General features: G+C 32.3%; 1 protein-coding gene across 6 annotated transcripts in view; it reads right to left on the bottom strand.

Annotated features, from left to right (window-relative positions):
- HERC4 (HECT and RLD domain containing E3 ubiquitin protein ligase 4) overlaps window positions 1-22,988 on the bottom strand; it is a 110,864-nt gene that overhangs the window by 82,393 nt on the left and 5,483 nt on the right. For 4 of the 6 annotated variants that reach the window (XM_045569246.1, XM_045569245.1, XM_045569251.1 and 1 more), the window contains one exon: window positions 3,628-3,787. In XM_045569246.1, the coding sequence (XP_045425202.1) occupies window positions 3,628-3,787 (160 nt within the window). Of the gene's footprint in view, window positions 1-3,627; window positions 3,788-21,416; window positions 21,550-22,988 lie in introns of those variants that run through there. The other 2 variants (XM_045569250.1, XM_045569248.1) reach the window with 2 other exon arrangements.

The following is a 22,988-nucleotide window of genomic DNA, read 5'->3' on the forward strand; positions in this document are numbered from 1 at the left end:
CTCTTTTCCAAAATACTATCCTAAGGCTTACAATACAACATAAATGCTAATTTCATTAGCCATATCTACTACAGAGAAACTATATTCTTCTGTGGCATTACTGTGTTAAAGAAAAAATTATCACTTTTCATCTTCATATAGATTTATTTATACCCTGAAGATGGGAGAGGAAGGGTGTTTGGACTTTGTTTTTTCTTTAAGCTTTCAGAAACAAAAAAAGGAGAAAGTTAGTATGAATGGTAAAACTTAATTTACCAAATTGGTTTCCCATGTTTCATTTTTCCTAAAAAGATAACAATTAAAATAATTAAATAGAATTTTGTAGAATTCATCAAAAGTAATCCCTTTGTCAAGGGAAAAAGATAATGTAAATGTTTAATAGTTTTTAATTTTTAGAAGGATTCAAATGGACATAACAGAAAAGTAAAAATAAGCCAGAACAATTTGTAAATTAAAATATATAATATACACACACATGCAAAACATGAAGATTCCTAATTAATCATATCTATAAAAAAAATCAAAATTCAGACATCTAGAGCAAACCCTCTAAATTTAAAAATTTAAAATAACTCTCTAAAGTTTAGAGTATGCCAGACATTTTAAATGACTATGCTATTACTAAAATGATCCACTATAAATAACTGAATCATTTCTTGAATGAATCTTGAAAGCAGTCTGAAATTTGTAAGAAAACAGTTAACACACTTGGAAATAAAATTTATACACTCTTCCCTTGGGACTCTGCCAAAGCGTATTAATTGTTCAATATGTATATTCTTGTATTCTTCTATTTTGCCAACTTAATGTGGTGATATAGGCGGAAACCAGACATTGCTAGTTGTGTTTCTGAAGCCAAAGTCCAACAAATAATGTTAACTAGTGAAAAGTTTATATAATTAAAAATTTGTGGAACTAAACCATTAAATATTTTCCCACTAAAATATAACTATTAACAATTTTCTATTTCCTAGTTATCCTAGTCATTTATGAAAAATCTTTACATCAACTTTTTTTCAATTTTGAAAACTTTAGTCTCCACCATTAAGAAATATTCTTTCTTTTTAATATAAAATGTTCTTAATTTTCAGATGCTAAAATTACACAGAAACTGTAATGTTTAAAAGTATTAAGAAAATAAATTTTATTTTTGACCAAGCTCACAATTCAAAACCTTTAATTAGTCTATATAGTTCAGAAATTGCTGTACTCATAAGAATCATCTTATTCTATCCTGCCATAATTTTTAATGCATATGTCCAAGAAGCAGAACTTTAAAGAATAAACTATAACTTTATTGCCAACAATTGTTTTTCGAAGGTTTGTGTGGAAAATTATGTATTTCCACTAAGATTAAACTAAGATAGTAAAATTAGGCTTAACTTTTTTAATATAAAAGTATAATATATATTCTACATTAAAAAAATATCTAGCCAGAAATACAGGTCTACAGTCACCAAAGCTATTCAAATTATTCAGTCTTTTTCCAAGAAGAAGTGACTTCAAAACCAAATAAAATTAGAAGGAAAAAATTAATTATCAAACTTTGTTTCAAATATAAACCTACTGCATTATTAATTACACATTCTTAAGTTTAAAGTGTTGCTTAATTTACATACTCATCTATTGATTGGTATAAAAATGGATTTCATTGTTAAAAAAGTACGGCCAATGTGAATCTTCACTTTTCTGGTTACGCTTATAAAAATCTATAAACACTAATTTTTAGAAATCTTTACTGATAATGTATGTAAAATTTACAAACATTTCTGATATCTCTGAGCTACCAAGAAAAAGTTTTCCATCTAAAAAATGATTTGGTGCTGAAATTAAAAACAATAATTACTGGCAGTCTTTTATAAAAATGTATTTCTACTGAAATACTAAATTGCCTCTTAAAACCCGATATGACCAGTAAAAACTAGGTATACACTACAACAAACCAGATCAATACATAATGTTCTGAAAACCGAAAGGTTGCACAGTAGAACCTTAACACACAGCTTAAAGTCAACATAGATGTTTAGCGCGCGCGCACACACACACAGACGTTTAAACCAAAGTACTCAAGTAAATTTTCTTTTAGGTTCCCATCCAGGTTCATAAAACAGTAAAGTCAAAAATAGATAATATATTATTTGGTAACCTTCAAAAAGTTATTCATATAATAAAATAATTACCTTTCCATTTATTATTCACCACTGTATTACTGACTAAAATCCCTTATACTGGAATTGAACAGCAATAGAAATGTTAAGTATGAGAATTAAGAGACGAGTAGAGTAAAAATAAGGTAAATAAGAAAGCTTTGCTATGAATCATAGTTTACTTGTGAGACAAAATAAAAGCAATAGAGGGTAGGTCAAATGTAAGGTCAATGTTTCTATGAATGCTTTATATTATCTAGCCAATAACCATCTGGTTACAAATTACCACTTTCTGAAAGAAATAAAAATTGGAATGACTAAAAAAAATTCAACTTACTTAGCTTAAGAAAGAAATTTTTTCTCCCAAAAGCACCACCAAGAGATATCAAAAGCGTAATAGGAATTGTATTTGTTATTTAATTGCTAGTGCAATAGAAACATAAGGTAAAATTTGTTTGGGGAGTTTTGTGGAATTTGGTTGTAAGCTCAATAAAGAAAACATGTGAATATGACGTATCCAAAAGTCTCAACAGATTATTCATTAATAGAGCAAATACAAAATGTCAAATTAAGAGTTCCTGTGCTCCATTTTCTTATCCTAGTAGTTACATATCAATTTTCAAACCAAAACGTTAAAAACAAAGCACATAAATTTGTAGAAAAATGCTACCTGGAAAAAATCTAAAATTAGTTTAAGAATACCTTGGTTCCCTGAAGTTTCTTTTATCCCTATGATTATTACTAGGAAGAAAAAACAGAAGATTTTAAAGAGATCAGAATATGTATAATTTTAAAAAATCAGTACAAGTTAATATATTATGTATCTAAAAGAAATTGAATACTTTTCTTTAAATCTTTGTATTTTTACCTGATAATTCATGCTCTTACAGTTTTTAATATTAAAACAATGATTATGCCCTATGCAAATCTGTATGACTACAACATTGATGAGGCATTGTTTATTTTTTTACTTTTGAAATAATTTTATAATGAATTAATGGTTAACATAAATTGTGGTCACTGCTATGTAAAAAGTGGAAAGTAACTGAATTCTTTTTACCCTAAGCATGTTGGAGTTCTATATTCAGTAAAAACAATAAAGACTAAAAAAAGAAGTTAGAGAAAAACATGTAACCAACCAATATTTAATAAATATTACAAGAGCTGGGGTATTCAAGATAGTAGAATTTGTTGCTTAAATTAGCTTAACCCGCTAAGAGAAAAGAAGGTATTTCCCATCCCTTTTCTTTACAAACATAAATGCAATTTCTATTGATGATGGAGAAAACATAGAGTACATAAAAAATGGCCAATCAATAGTTTAATCAAAATCAAAAGCAAGAACCAAACTCTTAAAGGACTCAAAGGGGAGAAATAATTAGGTATCAACTCATACATGCCCACAGTAAGCAGAATGATTTAGATTAACAAATTTATTATAAAAGATTATTAAGGACCTCTTTATGGTCACCTTTGTTACCTGGGTACTCTGATACATTCCTCTGATCCTAGCAGGCCAAGTTGTCCATCAGAATCAAGACCCCAAGCATACACCTGGCCCTTGTCATTTAGTGCTAATGTATGAGCTTCTCCACATGAAACAGCTACGATATTTTGGGCATCCAGAGCAACAACCTGCTCTACAGAAATCAAGAAGAGAGATGTTACATTCTAGTTTTGAACTTCCAATGAGAATAAAATACATTCAATCCTCATTTTACACAAAACAGTTAAGGAAATACTTAAACACACTAAATGTAACCAGTTATTTTGAAAAATCTAACAAATATGCCCCATACACAATTCTCATTGTGGTAAAGTACAGCTAACTACATTATAGGGCATAATCAACTAAGAATATTAAGTGACCTGAACATGTGGGGGAAAAAGTTAAGGGTTCATAAAGATTCTCTTAGAATGTACTCTCCATTCAAAACCATTACTAATAAAAAAATACAAGTAAAAAAGGAATCACTTAAATAACCTGGGCTATTTGATTTTTAACAATAAAATCATAATTGACACATATATTATACTACTGATACTACCATGGAGTGATTCTGAAATTAATGCAATAATCTGAATTGGCAATTTCTAAATGGAAAACAAATTCTTTACAGATCTCATAAAGTATCTATTGAACGTGTGAAGCAGAGAACTGAAAGGCAATATGACCATAACTGACAGGTTCCAGTTATAGATTGCCATTTTAACATTAAAAGATATGAAAACTCCCTATGTGAGTAAAATGTGTTCAAGTTTTAAGCCAGAAATTAACTTAAAATATTGGCCCTTCGAAAGACTGTCAGTAGCTAGCAACTGACAAATCAATAAGGACAGTGAAACTGTTTCCCTAGTCCTTAACATGTTTGTCAGTTTTTTACTAGTATCACTCAAGTTTCTTTTTTAAGATGCCATTTAAAATTAACATTTTTAAGCTTAATAAGAAAGTTATAATACTATCTTCAATAAACTAAAAGTCTTATGTTGAAAGTGGTTAAAATTGGATCAGTCCAGTTTCTTCACGGGCACATTTTGGCTCAATTCACAAATGTGGCTATTCAATAATAAAACAGACTGCATCAAGGAGGTTGAAGCTCCTATAAACAGAGAAATTCAAATTGTATCTGGATCACTATTTTGCATTTTGGAGTAGGAGGTTAGCTCTAGATAGCCTCTAGGAAACTATACAACTCTAATGATGGACTTACCTTAAAGTACTATGACTTGATTAACTGTTGAAGTTTCCAGAACAGGGAAGTTCATTATACTAATCCCTCACTTTTTATGTATGTTTTTACAAAATTATATTGTGGAAACATACCAAAAAAAGAGATATGACACACTGTCTCCCCCCAAAAAAATCAAGAAAAAAGACTTAGAAGTAAAACATCATTTGCTTACATCAAAACATTCCCATAATTCATAATTATTAAGAAGTAAAATGTTCACAAGATGTTATCTCTCACAGAGGCTCCAGAAATAAGTCAATGTCTCTCCAAAACAACCCTCAAAGGAAACAGTAGAAAATGACAGGATGACAAGAGGGGTGAATAAGACTAGTTGGTTCACCAATAACAAATTAAGAATAATTAAATCAGATAGCAATGACTGTAAAGGCAAAAGCAGCACAATCCAAGAAACAAAGAAGCAATCATTTATATAAAACACTAATATTACTGTATACTTTACACTGTGAGGTAAGCACTTGAGACACAGAGATCAATAAAACAGAGTTCTAGCCCTCAAGGAATTTACAGTCTATGGAAAAATAAGGAGATAAGGATTGTGGTTAAATGCTAAGATAAGGATACACAAAAGACACTAAGGGAACATGAGATACTTATTTAAGCCTTGAAAGGTATTAGGAGGAATTTTGGAAAACAGTAACACTTTAGCTAAGTTCTAAACTGAGGAAAGAGGAAGAGATTCCATGTATCCATGCTGCAGTCCGCAACCTTTTTGGCACCAGGGACAGGTTTCATGGAAGACAATTTTTCCACGGACCCGGGGTGGGAAGGGTGTTGTGGCAGGGGGGGTTGGTGATGTGGAGCTCAGGCAGTGACGCACAGCCCGTTTCCTAACAGGCCACGACAATTTGAGGGGCTTGGGGATCGCAGCTATTTGAGGAAATTCAAATTACTTGCATAGCAAAACAAACTAATTAATAATTAAAATCAAAGTCAAAAGACTGATAAGAAAAATGAAGGAAAAAATATTATTCATATCTCAGACAAAGGACTAACCTCCCTAATTTTCAAAGCCTTGCTTGGGGGTAAAAAAAAACTGAACAGTAATTCACATGAAAAATGGGTAAAAGATGTGAGCTAACAGTTTACAGAAAAATAAACAGAAACAGCCCTTTAATCATAGGAAAAGATGCTCAACGTTACTGATGAGAGAAAAGCAAATTCAAACTACATGGAGAAGCCAGTAATATGTTCACTTAGAAAATTCATCAAACTATACACTTTCAATTTTGCACTTTTCTATATGGGTTAACTTTCAATAAAAAGTTTATGTTTATCAAGAGAATGAGAAGAAAAGCCACAGACTGGGAGAAAATATTTGCAAAACATACAGCTAAGGACCACTATTCAAAATATACAAAGAACATTTAAAACTCAACAATAAGAAAGCAAACAACCCAATTAAAAAGCAGGCCAAAGATCAAAGCAGACCCCTCACCAAGGAATGTCAGGCAAGTATGCAAACAAACAGATGTTCAACATCATATGGCATCTGGGAATTTCAAATTAAAACAAGATACCACTACACAACTACTAGAATGGCCACAATTTAAAACACTGACAACACCAAGTGCTGACAAGGATGTGAAGCAACAGAACTCTCATGCATTGCTGGTGGAAATGCAAAATGCTATAGCCACTTTGGAAGACAGTTTGGTGGTTTCTTATAAAATTAAACATATTTTTACCATATAATCCAACAATCATACCCCTTGATATTTACCCATGAACTGAAAACATATCTCCACACAAAAACCCACATACAGATGTTTATAGCAGCTTTACTCATAATTGCCAAAACTTGGAAGCATCCAAGATGTCCTTCAATAGCTGAATGAATAAACAAAATGTGGTACATCTAGACAATGGAATATTATTCAGCATTAAAAAGTAATCAGCTATTAAGCCATGAAAACACATGTAAGAAACTTAAATACATATTACAAAGTGAAAAAAGCCAATCTGAAAAGGCTACATATTATAGGATTCCAACTACATGACATTCTGGGAAAGGTAAAACTATTGAGACAGTAAAATGATCAGTGGTTGCCAGGCTGGGGGGAAGAAGGGATAAACAGGCAGAGCACAAAGGACTTTTAGGGCAGTAAAACTATTTTGCTTGACACTACAATGGTGGGTATATGTCATTATACGTCTGTTAAAACCCATGGAATATGTAACAATAAGAGTGAATCCTAATATAAACTATGGGATTTGGCTGATAATGATGTCAATGTAGGTTCACTGACTATACCAAGATACCACTGTGGTGTAGGATTTCAAGTCGGGGAGAGTGTGCATGTGTGGGGACAGGAGGTATAAGGGAACTTTGTACTTCCTGCTAAATTTTGCTATGAATCTGAAACTGTTCTAAAAATAAAGTTTATTTAAAAATACAGCACACACCAAAATACCATTTTTCACCTGATAAAAATCCAAAAGTTTAATTAACAATCAGTTGGTGAGGCCGTGGGGGAAAAGCACTCTTGTACATTGTTAGTCGAAATACAAAATGGAACAACCTCTATGAAGAGAAATGTGACATTATCTAACAAAATATATATGCATTTACCCTTTAGACCTAGCAATATCACTTCCAGGAATTTATTCTACAGATACACCTAAGAATGTATGTGTGCAACCGTGTGTATGCATTTGCAGCACTATATATAACAACAAAAGACTGGAAATTCTCCCGTATTCAATAAAGGATTCCACCTACAAATTGGAATGCTTTGCAATAAAAAAAAAAAGAGGAAACTCAATATATTGATATGGAAAAATCTCCAGAGTATATTATATGGGGAGGGGAAAAAAAATCAAGATGTGGGATAGTGTACATGATTTGCTATTTTTTTCTGAAAAGGAGGAATAAGAATATATATTCATATTTGCTTATATTGTATCTACACAAAAAAAATTGGAAAAATACATAAAAAACTAACAAATACAGTTACATATAGCGGATATGGGTACAGGGGAAAACAGGGTGGTCAAATATAAGACCAAAATTTATCAATGTATATTTATATTGCTTTGATTTTTGAATCGTGAATATATTTCCTGTTCAAAACAAAAAGAAATTTAATTAAAAAAAAAAAGAAATAAAGCCTTAAAGTAATGAAAGCAATGTATCAAAACCACTTCAAAAGAGCACCTTAATCTTTTTCTACATACTAAAAACTCAAGATAAGTAATTTTAGTTCTTTCAGAATTTAGCCCTATCAAATTATTGAGATATCCATTTTTTGAATGGATTACTTCAGAAGTACATCATTAAAGAAACATAACACTGTTATATGACTTGAGAATAGTATTTAATAGCTAAATTTTCAGGCAACAAATACACAAAACTGATAATGTCTCTATACACTTTTTTTTTAATTACTTATTTTTTCCAAATGGCTCCTCAAAATGAACAGCCTCAACCATTTTTCCCCAGTATGCTAGAAAGTCAGATCAAAGGTTTATTGAAAAATTTTACATCCAGGTCAAATTCATGGTCCAAAAAGGAAGTCAATGACAAGAATGAGGGATGAATAAATGAACCCAGCAAAACAAACAAAAAAATTCACTTACAAAGCCTGGCCCAGTAATGCCTTGTGTGGGACAGAGAAGCAAACAGAATTCATGCCCAATCTGACACCAACATTTCCTGTTTACTATGTACAAGGTACTGTACTAACTCTATTAACTTTTAATTACCAAGCTACATTTATCTTCCAAGGCCAGTAACAGTTAAGAAAGGGAAGGATAAGGGGGAGATTAAATTCACGTCAACATAGGATGGGTATGGAGACACAAGAAAGAGGACCAAAAACAAAGGAAAAACTTGCCAAGGAAGTCTATTTAAAAACTATTGATTCTCTTGAGAAATAAAGGCTACATGTTGAAATTATGAATGTATGATGCTAAACTTGTTGGAAAGGTTAAGTAACAGTACATGATCATTACAGTCAATTTTAATTCACAAATAAAAAGGTATCTGTTCTAAAAAAAATACAAATATACACATAAAACTATATGGCAAAATGTTAACGCTATTCTTTCAACTTTTTTAATGCTTAATGTTCATATAAAAGTGTGAAAAAATTATCACTGTGTTCTTATCAGTATTTATGGTTCAAAATATTTCTCAAGTAAAAAAGGGACATTTAAGTTAGGGAGTCACAAAAAGACAAAGAAAAAATAAGTGGAGAAGACTGTCCTAGGACAGAAAAAATACAATTTTCAGAGATGTAAGTAAAAACAGAAAAAACGAAGCACTAGACAGATGAAACATGTCCACCTTGTAAATAATGATTCTATATGTATTTCAAATACATCTCTAATAGGTCCTTGTTCATCATTACTTCTGGTTCTTCCTACACTTGTATGATTACAATGCACACTTTTGAGGAATCTAATGGTACATCATCTTTCTGGGGAGAAAAAGGCCATCTTCTTTGCTTCATAAATGCAAAACTTTCATTTTTAGATTTATAAAAAAAATGATCAACCTAATGAAAATTTTCATACCTACATCTTCTACTTCCTTCCAATCACCTTTGTATGCACATCTGACTTTAGTGTTTTTTTTCACTTATAAACCACATCAAGTAAATTTTGCTGCACAAACATCATGAAAGAAGAAAGAATACTGTCACACATACAGAAAAGGACCAGGTTCTTGTTGCAAAACACTACCTAGTAAAGTCCCTCCTGTAGAATGACTATTTCAACCTCCTGTTAAATATTTCCAATTTCCTGTGGGACCTTAGAAATATGGTTTCACTCATCCATTCTTGTGTTTGTGAAAATTCATTTCATATAGAATGCCATCTCCAGATTCACTGTGTAAGAGTTCATTATATGATCAATTTCACCACCACCAGCACTAAAGTGGTGCTCTCTCTGCATTTGTCTTCTGATTTGTCTAATAACTGTGAAATGTCTTCTGTCAATTTGCTTCTCTTGGTCATTATGGGCAGAAAATGAAAAATTCTGCATTCTCGATTGTGGTCAACGAAAGCTACATAAAGAAAAAAGTAAAAGCTACAAAGATGGTAACTTCAAACTTCTTTTATACCTTCTTGAAAGATGATACAATACTCTGCACAATGCAAAAAAAAATGATGCCAAATAATGATGGTTTATTTCACTACTGCATCGTCCTTCTAGGATACTCTCCATCATTCTTCCACCTATTATTTTAGTCTTTTTATTTTAGTCTAGTTGGAAAGACTCAATAGTGGTAATTATAGTAATCTGTGGTAATTATGCTCTATAAAGTCACCATGAACACTGATTTAGCAAATACTGAATCACTGCCCCTAGGGAAAATACAAGGTTAGGTTCCTACAAGCCTCTGCTGACGACATCTTTGCCAACTGATCAATACAAAATCTTGTTTTATATATGTTTCTGTTTAAAAACACCTTATTTAATATCTATTGTTGATTTATTAACATTAAATTTATGGCCAATAGCACTGTAACTCACACATAGGCAAAGCTTACCTAACACATTTCTTCTCTGTAAGGCACATCACAGCCTTCTTGCACTTAGGAACAACAGACAGCACAACAGTACTTCAGCACTGTGTTTAGGGGCAATACTAAACAGCAAAATCACCAACAAAAAGTACAAAAGTGGAAAAAATGTAGCACTGAATATACCACAAAAAGGACATTTTTTATAATGATAACTAAAGCAAGAAGGCAGAGCATTGCCTTGTTGAACCTCAGCTGGTTATGTGCACATTGGCTGACTCAAATATTTTGTAGCTCTGCACATGCACAGGTCCAGCCAGGAATGACCACAAAATAAAACATTGTTAGTTTCATATAAAACACTAACAGTTTCATAGAGAGAAAAAAATTTGTGTTGATGTTTTATGCTATCAGAATCTAGAAAACAATACTGCTATGAATAGCAACAAGCACAATCATACTGAAAACAACTGTAATGCTGAGGTCAGAAGGAATATATTTGTTAAACACCTATTTTAAAGAGGCATCATTTCAATGCATTAGTATATGTTTAATACTGCCAGATCTTAAGTTTCAAAATCCTGTCCTTCCACACCTCACTAGTTGCTAAAAATATAGATATCCTCTTTCCTTTTCTTTTAACAACTCAAAACTCCAATTAGAGCAATGCAAAGTACACTTAAAATCCTCATCTAAAAATTTAACTTTAAAGTTCACAAGATACCATACTATGAAATAAAAAAGTTACTATAGAGCTCCATTCTTATTAAAAAATATGTCACAGACAGCCCCAACATATATGCAGAGAAAAGACTGGAAAAATAAATAGTACATTTTCAACACTGGTTATCTAAAAGTGTTTTTTTTTCTTCTTTTCTTGTTCTTTAATTATTTAATTAAACAACTTACTGTGTAGATGAAACATTTTATGATTCTGACTTTTTAAAGATGAGGACATTAATCACTTGGGATCAGTGAATAACACCAATGAATAATTCAGATTTTTTATACTTTAAATAATCATATTGCTAATTTTGTTACAGAGAAAACAAATAACCAAAGGCTACTTTACTTGAGGCACAAACTTCCCTATTACTGAAAAATAATATTGAAGTTATTATTTAGATAAAGCAAAGTAAAATTATTATTTATTGGCACTTTTAAAAGAATCTCTAATATCATGCATATAATAATCACCATAAACTATAAAACTCAGAATTAAATACTAAAACATCAAAAAATTAAATGAAAATATTTGTTCTCTAAAATTATCACCAATAATTTCAACAGGAACTTGGAATGGTACAACACACATCCAAAAAAGTATTTTAATGGGTTCTCTGATAAAATCTAAAGTTAACGTAAAGTTACTTGTTTTAGTTGATAGCTAACAAAATAATGTTTACATGGAGATCAACTAACTAGATTAAGAAATTCTTTATAATGGCTATGTTTACAAGTTCATATCCCTTTTATGTATTCTATTTATATAGAGGCACATAGTTAACATATACACAGCGCTTATTATGTGCCTGGCACTGTGCTAAGCACTTTAACCTCATTTAATCCTCATAACACCATGAAGCAGGTGTACCATCATCCCTACTTCACAGATAAAGACACTAAGTTATAAACATTTCCCCATTTATTGAACTGCTGTCTTTTTGTTAATATTCAAATATAACATGGTTATGTTTTAATAATTTGATTTACTTTCAAAATATCCTGGCCGGGTGCGGTGGCTCACGCCTGTAATCCTAGCCCTCTGGGAGGCCGAGGCAGGTGGATCGCTTGAGCTCAGGAGTTTGAGACCAGCCTGAGCAAAAGCGAGACCCCGTCTCTACTAAAAATAGAAAGAGATTATCTGGCCAACTAAAATATACATATAGAAAAAATTAGCCGGGCATGGTGGCACATGCCTGTAGTCCCAGCTACTCGGGAGGCTGAGGCAGTAGGATCGCTTAAGCCCAGGAGTTTGAGGTTGCTATGAGCTAGGCTGACGCCACGGCACTCACTCTAGCCTGGGCAACAAAGCGAGACCCTGTCTCAAAAATAAATAAATAAATAAATAAACAAATAAACAAACAAACAAACAAATAAATAAATGTCCTTATAATTTTATAAATACTTAAGGCATTATAATATGCTTTCTTTTTAAAAAGTACTTTCTGGATGTCTAGGAACTGCTGAAAATAATTGCTTTGAAGAGGAAAAGAGAAGTTGAAACACAGAATCCAACATAATACAACTATTAGTCATACAGTTGCTTTAGTTCAATTTCTTTTTAAGACAAGAATGAACCCTCAGAATATATCAGTAGCATCTTAAATTTTTAAATTTTGGTTATAATATAGCTGATAGCCATCAAGCTCATTAAAACAAAAGTCTATTACCTTCTTCCCTTCCTAAGGCATAACCAATACAATACATTGATCATGTGCTCATTCAACAACCCCAACCCCACCCCAGGTTCCTTCTAAGTGCACCATAGTGTTTCACTACAGCTTTAAAAAAGATGTGTAAGACAAGGTTTTCAGCTCCCAGGAGCTGACATCGTAGGGAAGATAATTATAACAGGAAGACCAGCAATGCAATTCATTTACTGAATGTCATGGACTGTGCTTGGTAGTACACAAAATGTATGACTTGAGTTCTTAACAAGAGTGACCACGGAGTAATGAAGGAGATGGTACTTTAACTTGGCAAACTTCAAGAAACAGAAATAGAAATATATCTCAGAAAGATTAACTTTGAATTAAGGATGAACTGGATGGAGCAGGAAGATCAGTTAGAAAGCTATTGTCACAGTTCTCACATAGGCCAGTAATGTTCTAACAGCAATGAAAACAAAGAATTTTAGATAGAAATAGGAGGAAACTAAGGGCCCAAAAGTTTAAAGTAACTAGCTCAAGGTCACACAGCTATTTACAAAGGAAGTGAAAAGACAGAAGAGTTACTGAGAAAACAATCAGTAAAATTTGGCAACTGAGTCAATGTTGGTACTACTACTGGCAAGAAAGAAGATCCTAAAGTCAATCTAAGGTTTGATCCTAGGTGAGTTCAACAAATATTAACAAAGAAGAGGAGTTGTTTTTGCACTTTGTTTTCAGAGAGATGGAGATAGATAGCTAACCTACACTACAAAGGTTTCCATTTTAAATGTTCCCTTTTGTTCTCTACAATTTATCAGTTTTACAATTTCAGACATATATATATTTGTCCTTCTTGATTTTCTTGAAGTATAACTTTCTACCCTAGTTAAGTATCATATTAACAGTAGATGCAATACATATTGTGTATTTATACACTAAGCCAAAAATTTACTCAGATTGGTGTGAAAATAACTGTAAACATAAAATAAGAGTAGAAAGGTATAATCTGACACGTTTTATTTTAAATTTTAAGGTCAGCTCATCATTTTAGGAGGGGCAGGGCAGAGTTTAACACATTGACTAACACACTAGAAAAAAAATTTTTTCCCTTGGGGCCACAGTATTTTATTATAAAACTTGAAAAACAGTTATATGATTCATGAGGCCCCGGGCTCAAAACTAGCTAGCATATGTAACTCACACGTCTCTTCACCTTGGGAGCCACTTTATTTTTCAAGTTGTATACAACTCACGTGCAGAAAACAATAAAAAATAACAAATTTTTCATTAAATTAGAAAGGATCCTTTTGTTTTTGAAGTTTTTATTCTATTTCCATAATAAAACACCATGTCCCCAAGGGAAAAAAATTTTTTTCCTAATGTGGCAGTCAATGTGTTAATGTGTTTAAAGTGTGACTAAGTAGTATTTATTCAAATGTCCATGTCTGTCAAAATATCAGTACACAACCTGTAATTTATAATTATTAATCACTAAATAAACTTTTTGAAATCAATGACCAATATAACATCCATCATTAATGTGCTTCTCACAAGAAAAAAGACATCTTTAACTCTTTTCTCTTTTGGTATTCATTATATCTTTAAAGTCTGAAGGTAAAAAGAACCCAATCCATTTTATATCTTGCTCCAATACAGCATTACCTTGAAGCACCACAAATACTTTTTGAAATGTTGGCATAGTCTTTGAAAGAGCTCCCATAAGGTAACTGAAGACTAAAAGCAAAGAAGTACTTTCATGTGTAGCACAATGTCAGGGATATAGTATGAAGACAGTTGTTTGTTGAATAAATGCCTTAATTTCAGCTGTACATGAAAAAAGATCCGTATTGTCTTTCTGGAGGCAAATATGGAAACAGCATAGTTTCCATGTAGGACAACATAACAGGCATTAGGCAAATATGAAAATAGCCTAATATCCACACTACTGTAAGGCAGACCTAAATTTAAATTCCCACTCTAATATTTTTTTTTCTTTTAAGCAAACATTTATTGAACACTTAACACATGCCAGGCATTGTTCTTTGTACTACGCGTGTTATCTCACTTAATCCTTACAATCATCCTAGGAGTTTGGCATGATTATCCTAATTTTATAGAAGACAAGACTTAGGCACAAAGAGGCTAAGCAATGTGACCAAGATAACACACCTAAGAAGCAACAGAGCAAGGATTTATATCTAAGCACTCTTAATTCCAAAGCCTATCCTTTAAAAAATTTTTTGAATAGGTAACATATTTACATTGTTTAAAAAAAGATACACAGTGAAAAGTCTCCCATTCATGTCCTCCATCAACCTAATTATCACTATTTCTGTTCCATCTCTGTACCAAGAGTAACGAACTGTATTAGTTATATGTATCCTTCCAGTGTTTTTTAATGCTGTGGTCTTCAACTCCGAGTCCGCAGACCGGTACCAATCCATGGCCTGTTAGGGACCAACTGGCCACAGAGCTCTGCCCGCCCCCAATCCCCATCCAAAAATTGTCTTCCATAAAATCGGTCCTTGGTGCCAAAAAGGTTGGGGGCTGCTGTTATATATCTATAAGCAAATGCAAGTGTATATTTTTCCTTTTTTTTAACCAAAATATTGCTCTGCCCAATGTTCTACACTTTGCTCTTTTTACTTAATGTATACTAAAGATCTTTCCTGTCAGGATACAAAGAGCTGCTTCATTCTTTTCACAATTACATAGTATTACATTACACTGATTGAATGGACCATAATTTATTTTAACAGCTCCCGAAAGACAGACATTAAGATTGTTTCTAATATTTTGCCTTATAAGCAATGTTGCAGTACATGTCATTTTGTACATGTACAAATGGCTATTTTCTGAAAATAGGACTTCTTAAAGAATAATGTCCAGCATATGTCAGAATTACAATCACTCTATACGAGTTTTTCAATTAACACTAACACAAACATATGAATGAATACATTTTTACTGACTTCATCATACAGTGTTTTATGAAACTTAAGCATTTCTGTTAGCCTGCTATGTGAAAAATTACACCTCAGTGTACTGTTTTTCATTTCTCTTACTTAATATGAATGAGGTTAAACAGTCAGTATTCATCTGTTTAAACACCACTTGTATTTCCTTTGCTGTCAACTGCCTGTTTCATATCCTTTGGTAGTTTATCTTATCAATTTGTGGGAGTGCTTTATATCTGGGACATTAGTGCTTTGATTGTAATATGAGTCATAAATACTTTTCCTTGTCTTTTTAACTGTTTACAGTGATCTCTGCCTAGCAAAATTATTTTTACTTTTATGTAGTTTATTTTCTTTCCTTCTACACCTGTTCGTGTTTTAGTAAAAAAGGCTTTCCTTTGAAAGTCATATACTGTACTTGAAAATAATATTTAAAATATTTTTAAAAGGACTTTCTGACTCCAAAATAAACAAATTTGTATGTGTTTTCTTCAAATACTTTTATCATTAGTCTTTAACATTTAAATATTTAATTCATTTGGAATGTACCCTACATAGAGTAAGGTATGAACCCAACATTTTTATTCTCTAGAACATAGATGATGTTCCTACTTATTCCAAGACCATTTATTAAGCAGTCCTCACTTGAATCTTTTCCCCCACTGATTTACGATTATTTGGGTCTATGTCTTTGCTTAATATTCTGTTTTATTGCTTTAATGTCTATTTGTGAGGCAGTTTTAACTGCTAAGACTTTAAGGCCAGGCATGGTGACTGACGCTGGTAATCCTGGCACTCTGGGAGGCCGAGGCAGGAAGATTACTTGAGGTCAGGAGTCCAAGACCAGCCTGCGCAAGAGCGAGACCTTGTCTCTACTAAGAATAGAAAAATTAGGCACACACCTATAGTCCCATCTACTCAGGAGGCTGAAGCAAGAGCTTGGGCCCAGGCGTTTGAGGTTGCAGTGAGCTACAATGACACCAGTGCACTCTATCCAGGGTGACAGGGCAAGACTCCATTTCAAAAAAAAAAAAAAAACTTCAAAATTAAAATATATTACTATTTAATATATTACTGTTCTTACATTTTACAGTTTTCCATTTGTCTTGAAACCCAAAAAACCATTTGGTGTTTTTATTAGAATCACATTAAATTTACAAATTCATTTAGAAAAAACTGGCAGGTTGATGTAGTTGAGTATCCCTATCCACAAATGTGGCTTTCATTTGTTCAAGTTTTTTGGGTCCCTCAGTAGTGCTTTCAAGTCTTCTTCATCTAAGTCTTGCACATTTCTCCCTAGTTTATTCCTGGGTTATTTTATCTTTTTCTTACTATGATAAATGATGTCTTTTCTTCCATTTTTCTTCTAATTGGCTCTTCTTTCCACTAAGTTTTAATTGTGACTTTGGGAGAGTCACTTAACCTCTTGAAGTCTTATTTTCCTCACCAAAACATATACTTTTGGGGGTGGCTGTAAGACTTTTGAATAACGCCTGGCACATAATGAAGGTTCACTGCTACTATTTTTGAATATCAACATTGTGGTATACGAATAATATATTCTAAATATTTCATTATTCAATTTCCCTCTGTTTAGAAGGGCATTTTAAAAAAATAAATAAAATTTTCTCCAATTATATGGTTTGCATATTTCTTCTCCCCATGCACTGCCATATCAACACTACATGTTCCCTTCTCCCCTATTCCCAGTTGCAGAGGCTTCCTCAACTCCCCAACTGAGTATATAAATAGACCTATGTTCAGGCAGAGCTTTTACACCAGTCAGGCTTTTACCTAGTTACTCTTCAGAGGATAAAGGTAGGTTCATGGTGTTCATTTCTATTAGAGATCCTAGTTATGAAATCTATAGCTGAGTGATACCTGGATCAGAAATTATTTATGTGCTGACTGATTAAGTTCTTGGCATCAACTGTGAGAAACAATCTAAGCTCTCCTTTACTCGTGTCATGTCATCCTAAAAAAAAAAAAAAAAAAATCACACACTTTTTCTAACAACTTATAAAGTAGCTAAACTTTCCTTCAATTGTTTTCAGAGGCTCCTACTTCTGCTCCTTAGGACCCCTTTTAGCCATAACCTGTGCCTTCCCAATTCCCATGTCCCTTTCACAGAAGCAAGAGTATTATCTCAGAGGGCGTATTTCCCAGGAGCTCTTGCCTACACTGACTGCCAATACATATATCCAATTTACATTTAAAATTATTACACTTCAGGTACTAGTGGAACCAAAACCAACTTGCATCTATGTCACTGCATCTTATAACTTCAAAAACTTTGTTTCCACCAAGAGCTGGAAGAAAGTCACGAAGTCAAACATAGTAATTAACTAATAGGTTTGTGTCAGCTAAAAAAGAAAAAGCAAATGAACCTATTAATAAAATTCAAATGCACAGAAAAATAGACATTTTTGTTTTATTTGCATATAAAAGTTCAAGTTTATAAAATATGAAGTAGAATAGGAAACCATTTAGGTTACCTTAAATTTACAAAGGTATTATATCACCGGGTATTTCAAACAGTCTCCCAAAAGCACAAAATTGAGTATTGTTAATGCATTTTTAATTATTTGATAGGATGGAACAAGGGAGAAATTTACAGTTGGAATGTTAGTTCCTATTATGAAGATAAAACAAAATCGGAAATAAAACATATCATGCCTTTAGCCCTGATCATTCTCTCTACTTAAAGCACTAAATTTCTTACTGCTCACTGAATATTGCTATCAAGTTCACAACAAAATTCACTTCACCAGAATCTTTTATCTTTCCTCCTTAAACAAAATAGTTAACATACCTCCTCTTCCTGAATTCCCTATTTCTATTAGTTAATGACCCACCTAGGATCATACCTGGCTCTTCCCTTTACACTTATGATTTATTTCCATCTGGTTACCAAAGCCTGTCCATTCTTTCTGTCTTCCTAAATCTCTCCTTAATCTACCTGCTCCTTTCTTGTTTTAAAGGACTACCATCACAATCTAACTAGTTTCTTTACTTCCAAATCCGCTCCCCTCCAATCTTCCCTTTATAAACCCACGATAATTCCCATTACAAACTATCAATGGATATTCACCAAATTAAATTCAAGCCGCTTAATTTGATTAATTATATAATCTGACCTCAATTTTACCTTTCTAACCTTCCTGCTCACTATTCTCAGACATTTCAGTTCAACAGGTTATTATTCCCTTATTAGGCCTCAAACTTGCCTATTGCCATTTGAGCTGCTTTAACTATAAAGCACTCTTCATTCCTTCTTCTTTAAAACACCATATTTCCTTCTAGTTCATGTGCTGTCTCTCCTACAGAAATTCACCTACAATTCACTTCATCCTAAATGGCTATACCATCTCTACACAGCACTCTTGTTTATGCATCCTATAACAGTTACCACATTTGATGTGCATTTCTATTATTTTTGTGTTTTCACTTCCCTACTAGATCTTTAAATGATATTCCTTACATTATACTTAAAAGGAATACATTTTTAAAACTTTCATTTACAAATATCTTCTTATATCAAACTTTGTAAAATGAGACACAACTGTGCTTAAATTTTTAAAGTAAATTCAGTTATATTTTCTAGATTTGCTAAAAGTAAAGATGTTCCTTTTTCCTAAAGAAATAAACAGAGATGCAAATAGACTAAGTTGATACATATATTCATGGCAGTATTACTTGTAATAAAAATCTGGAAATAAATTCCAAAAAATAGAATACAAATAAATTTCAGGAGATCTAAATGATGAAATGTTAAATTATCATTAACAATATCCCTAAACAATATTTTAAAACATGGGAAAATACTTACTAAATTATTATTCAACTACTGAAAAAAAGTTGAGATATGAGAACATATTCCCAGTTTGTAATCAGAAACATATATGAGTATAGAAAAGGTCCCAAATAACAACACTATTTTTCTATGAATGACAGCATTATAGTTGATTTTTACTTTCCTATATTTTCCAAGTTCTCTACCAAGAACATGTAATATTTTTAAAATTACAAAAATTATGAAAAACTAAAAATGTATTATTTCAGAATAAGATGACACCTAGCAAAAGAATAAAATGAGGCTAAATTTAGATACTAACAAAAAAGTAATTAAGATATTTTCAAATAATTTGTGAAAAACCAATTACTAAAGGATTCCAGAATGTTTTTCATGGCCAAGAAAGGCTAAACTAAAATTTTGCCATGCTAGAAATGAAGGCAAGAATAAGTCTAGATAAATAAAATATTATGGTTTAAACAATATGCCACCCAAATTCAAGAAATTTCCCTTTTAAAAAAATAACTTCAAAAAGTTTTTGTATAATTACACACAGCACAGGTTTTTCTTACATATAAGGTAACGATCACAATTCATTAAGATGTAAAAATAATTATTGCCTTTTTTTGAAAGAGAGGGTCTTGCTACATTGCCCAGGCAGGAGTGCAGTGGCTATCTACAGGCACAATCAGTGCATACTACAGCCTCGAACTTCTGGCCTTAAGTGATCATTCCACCTCAACCTCCTGAGGAGCTGGGACTACAAACATATGCCACCATGTCCAGCAATTATTGCCTTTTTAATTCTATCAGCACAAAAAAAAAATGCAAGGAAGCAGATAAACCATGGGTTCATTAACATGGTTTCTTTATTAATGCTACCCCTTTTTCTACTCACTAACACAATCCTAGCCCAAATAAACCCTTGTAACAACATTTGAGTATATCTCCTCTTTTTGGCTGTCTTTAATATGTACCCCAAGTACCTTATATATTTTACAGCCTAAGGAAAACAGCAGTGACTTTGATTTGTTTCTCTTGTATTTAAAAAATGCATGAGGTTTCTTAGAAACAAGCTTTAACAGTGCTACATTTATGTGACATATTTGGGACACGGAACCCTAAGAATCCTTACTAAGGAGATGATGAAAACTATACCACTTAGACTGCCATCTCCAACAGGAATCCTTGGTAACTGCCCAAACTGTGAAACTGAAATGTACCATATTCCTGATCTTTTAAGGAAAGTATGTGGCTCACTTCCAATCATGTAAAAACACTAATATACCAATGAGAAAATAACTGGTTCCAAATCCTTTAAAGAAGCCTCCATTTGTTAAACTATTCAGATTAGGCATCCACTACTATCATTGTCTTCTGTGTGGGTTAAGAGTTTTATAAAGCACTCACCAAACCAATGCATCCTAGAGAGAGATGCATGTATCTACATGGCAGACTTGATACAACATAACCATTATAATTAATCCAAGTTCCAAGGTTAGCCACCAAATCGATCCTGTATGGCAGTTATAATGGACCTTGGATTCTAGTGCAGCATAGCAATTAGACAAAAAAGGGATATAGATGATATTTAACAGAGAAAAGATAAAAGACTGGGTGACCATAGTAAGTTTTTTTGTTTGTCTAAATATTCTTCATACCACACAGGGTTACAATGAAGTACCAAAGTGGTATCACAATGCAAGCATCTTGGTAAAATAATGATTTCAATAGGCCATCCAATAGAATGGCAAGGAAATAATCCGTGCATTAGCATTTGATCTGCCTCAAACAGAAGATATCACTGTAAATAATTCTAAACATAAGCACAATTTAGCAAATAAGGTAGGAGACTGGTAGACTTATACTTTCAGATTCAATTTTTAGCTGTTCACCAGTCACCTGCTATTTTGACAAGTTACTTACCAACTTGTGCTGCCATTTCTCCGAAAATTTATCCCCTAAGATGAGGATAATTCTTGCAAATTGTGTCACAAGGATTTTGAAAGGAACCATGAGTTATTGTGTAATGCTCTTGAAATTCCTCAGATGTAGGGTCCTACACAAAGTAAAGTATTATTATACATTTCTCTAACAGTAGTCATCTGTTTTCATTATGATTTTTCTTCCCTACCCTTGACACTGTGATTCTTGGGCACTAACCTTTCTCAAAGTAAAGTGTCCAAAGCAAGCCTCCACTCCTGACCCAAGTAATTATTTTTTTCAAATCTTCATATCATCCATATCTTTCTCTTCCTTAGAGGTATCATGAAAATTAGAAATTATAAAACATAATGAGCTGCTTTGGTTTTATATGCTTTGTTTGGTTCAGTAAGAAATATGTGGGACAACTGGGTATTTTTAATCCACTCTTAAGTGAATAACTTTATTTCCAATAGTTATATATTTATTTTCCTTTATTACTTTTTAAATTTCCACTATATTTTACGGAGCAGTACTTTTATAGATTTATGTTTTATAAGCAGAGAAAACAGGTCAGAAAATGAAGCAGCAAGAAAGGCAAGCAAGTAATTATTGTTATGTGACCAAAAAGTTTTTACTGGAATGACCCAACAGTAGAAATTACTATTTTGGGATATGAGAAACGGAGAACCAATGCTCATCATCTTTATATTTTCTGTAAAACAGCTGAACATAAACTACAATAAATTTAATCATACTATTAAAATTTTTACCCTGTTACTGGCTTTGCTAATCAAGTCAGTCTTCCATTCAAGAATACACTATACATATTTGAATTTTTTAGTTAGTTTGGCATGATATTATGTCTTGAAAACAGAACTCTCGATCTTCTTATACAGTTCTTAAAATGATTTCTTTGAGTTGATGCACAAAGGAGAAGGATACTAAAACATGGTGTCTTCATTGTATAATCTTAGTTATAAAATAATAATTTTTAAAGATTTTTTTAATTCTTAGAATTACATTATAATAAAATACTGATAGAAACTAGTTTCCTCCTAGGTGAACAAATATTCCTCTACCTTCTAAATATGGCAAGGGAAAAGCTTTGTGGGATAAAGATAAAAACCACAGGATTTAGAGTGGTCTCTTAACATTTGCTAACCTAGTGACCCTGTTAGTCTCTTAAATCTCTTTTAACTTCAGTTTCTTCATGTGTAAAATAGGGATAGTAACACCTGATCTAGCTACCACACAAAATTGTTATGAGGATTAAATGAGATACTGCATTTGAAAGAATTTTGTAAACCACAAAAAGCTACTTAACAGTTCTTTTTAACAGAACTCCACATTATTTACAAATTATGGTCATAAAACTGTTTAGTGCTGTTTCTAACATGAAACAAATGGAAACAGATGTGGAAACATATATTTAGGACCATGGTCATCAAATTATACCTATGATTACATATACAGTGAGTAAAGGATCTTTTTAAGAAAAGTACACTTCCTATAGGCTATCTTAAAATCTTTAGAAGTGAATTAGAAAATATAAAAATAAAACTAACAATTGAT

Source organism: Lemur catta, chromosome 14 (genome assembly GCF_020740605.2).
Source record: "Lemur catta isolate mLemCat1 chromosome 14, mLemCat1.pri, whole genome shotgun sequence".
Classification (NCBI taxonomy): Eukaryota; Metazoa; Chordata; class Mammalia; order Primates; family Lemuridae; genus Lemur; species Lemur catta.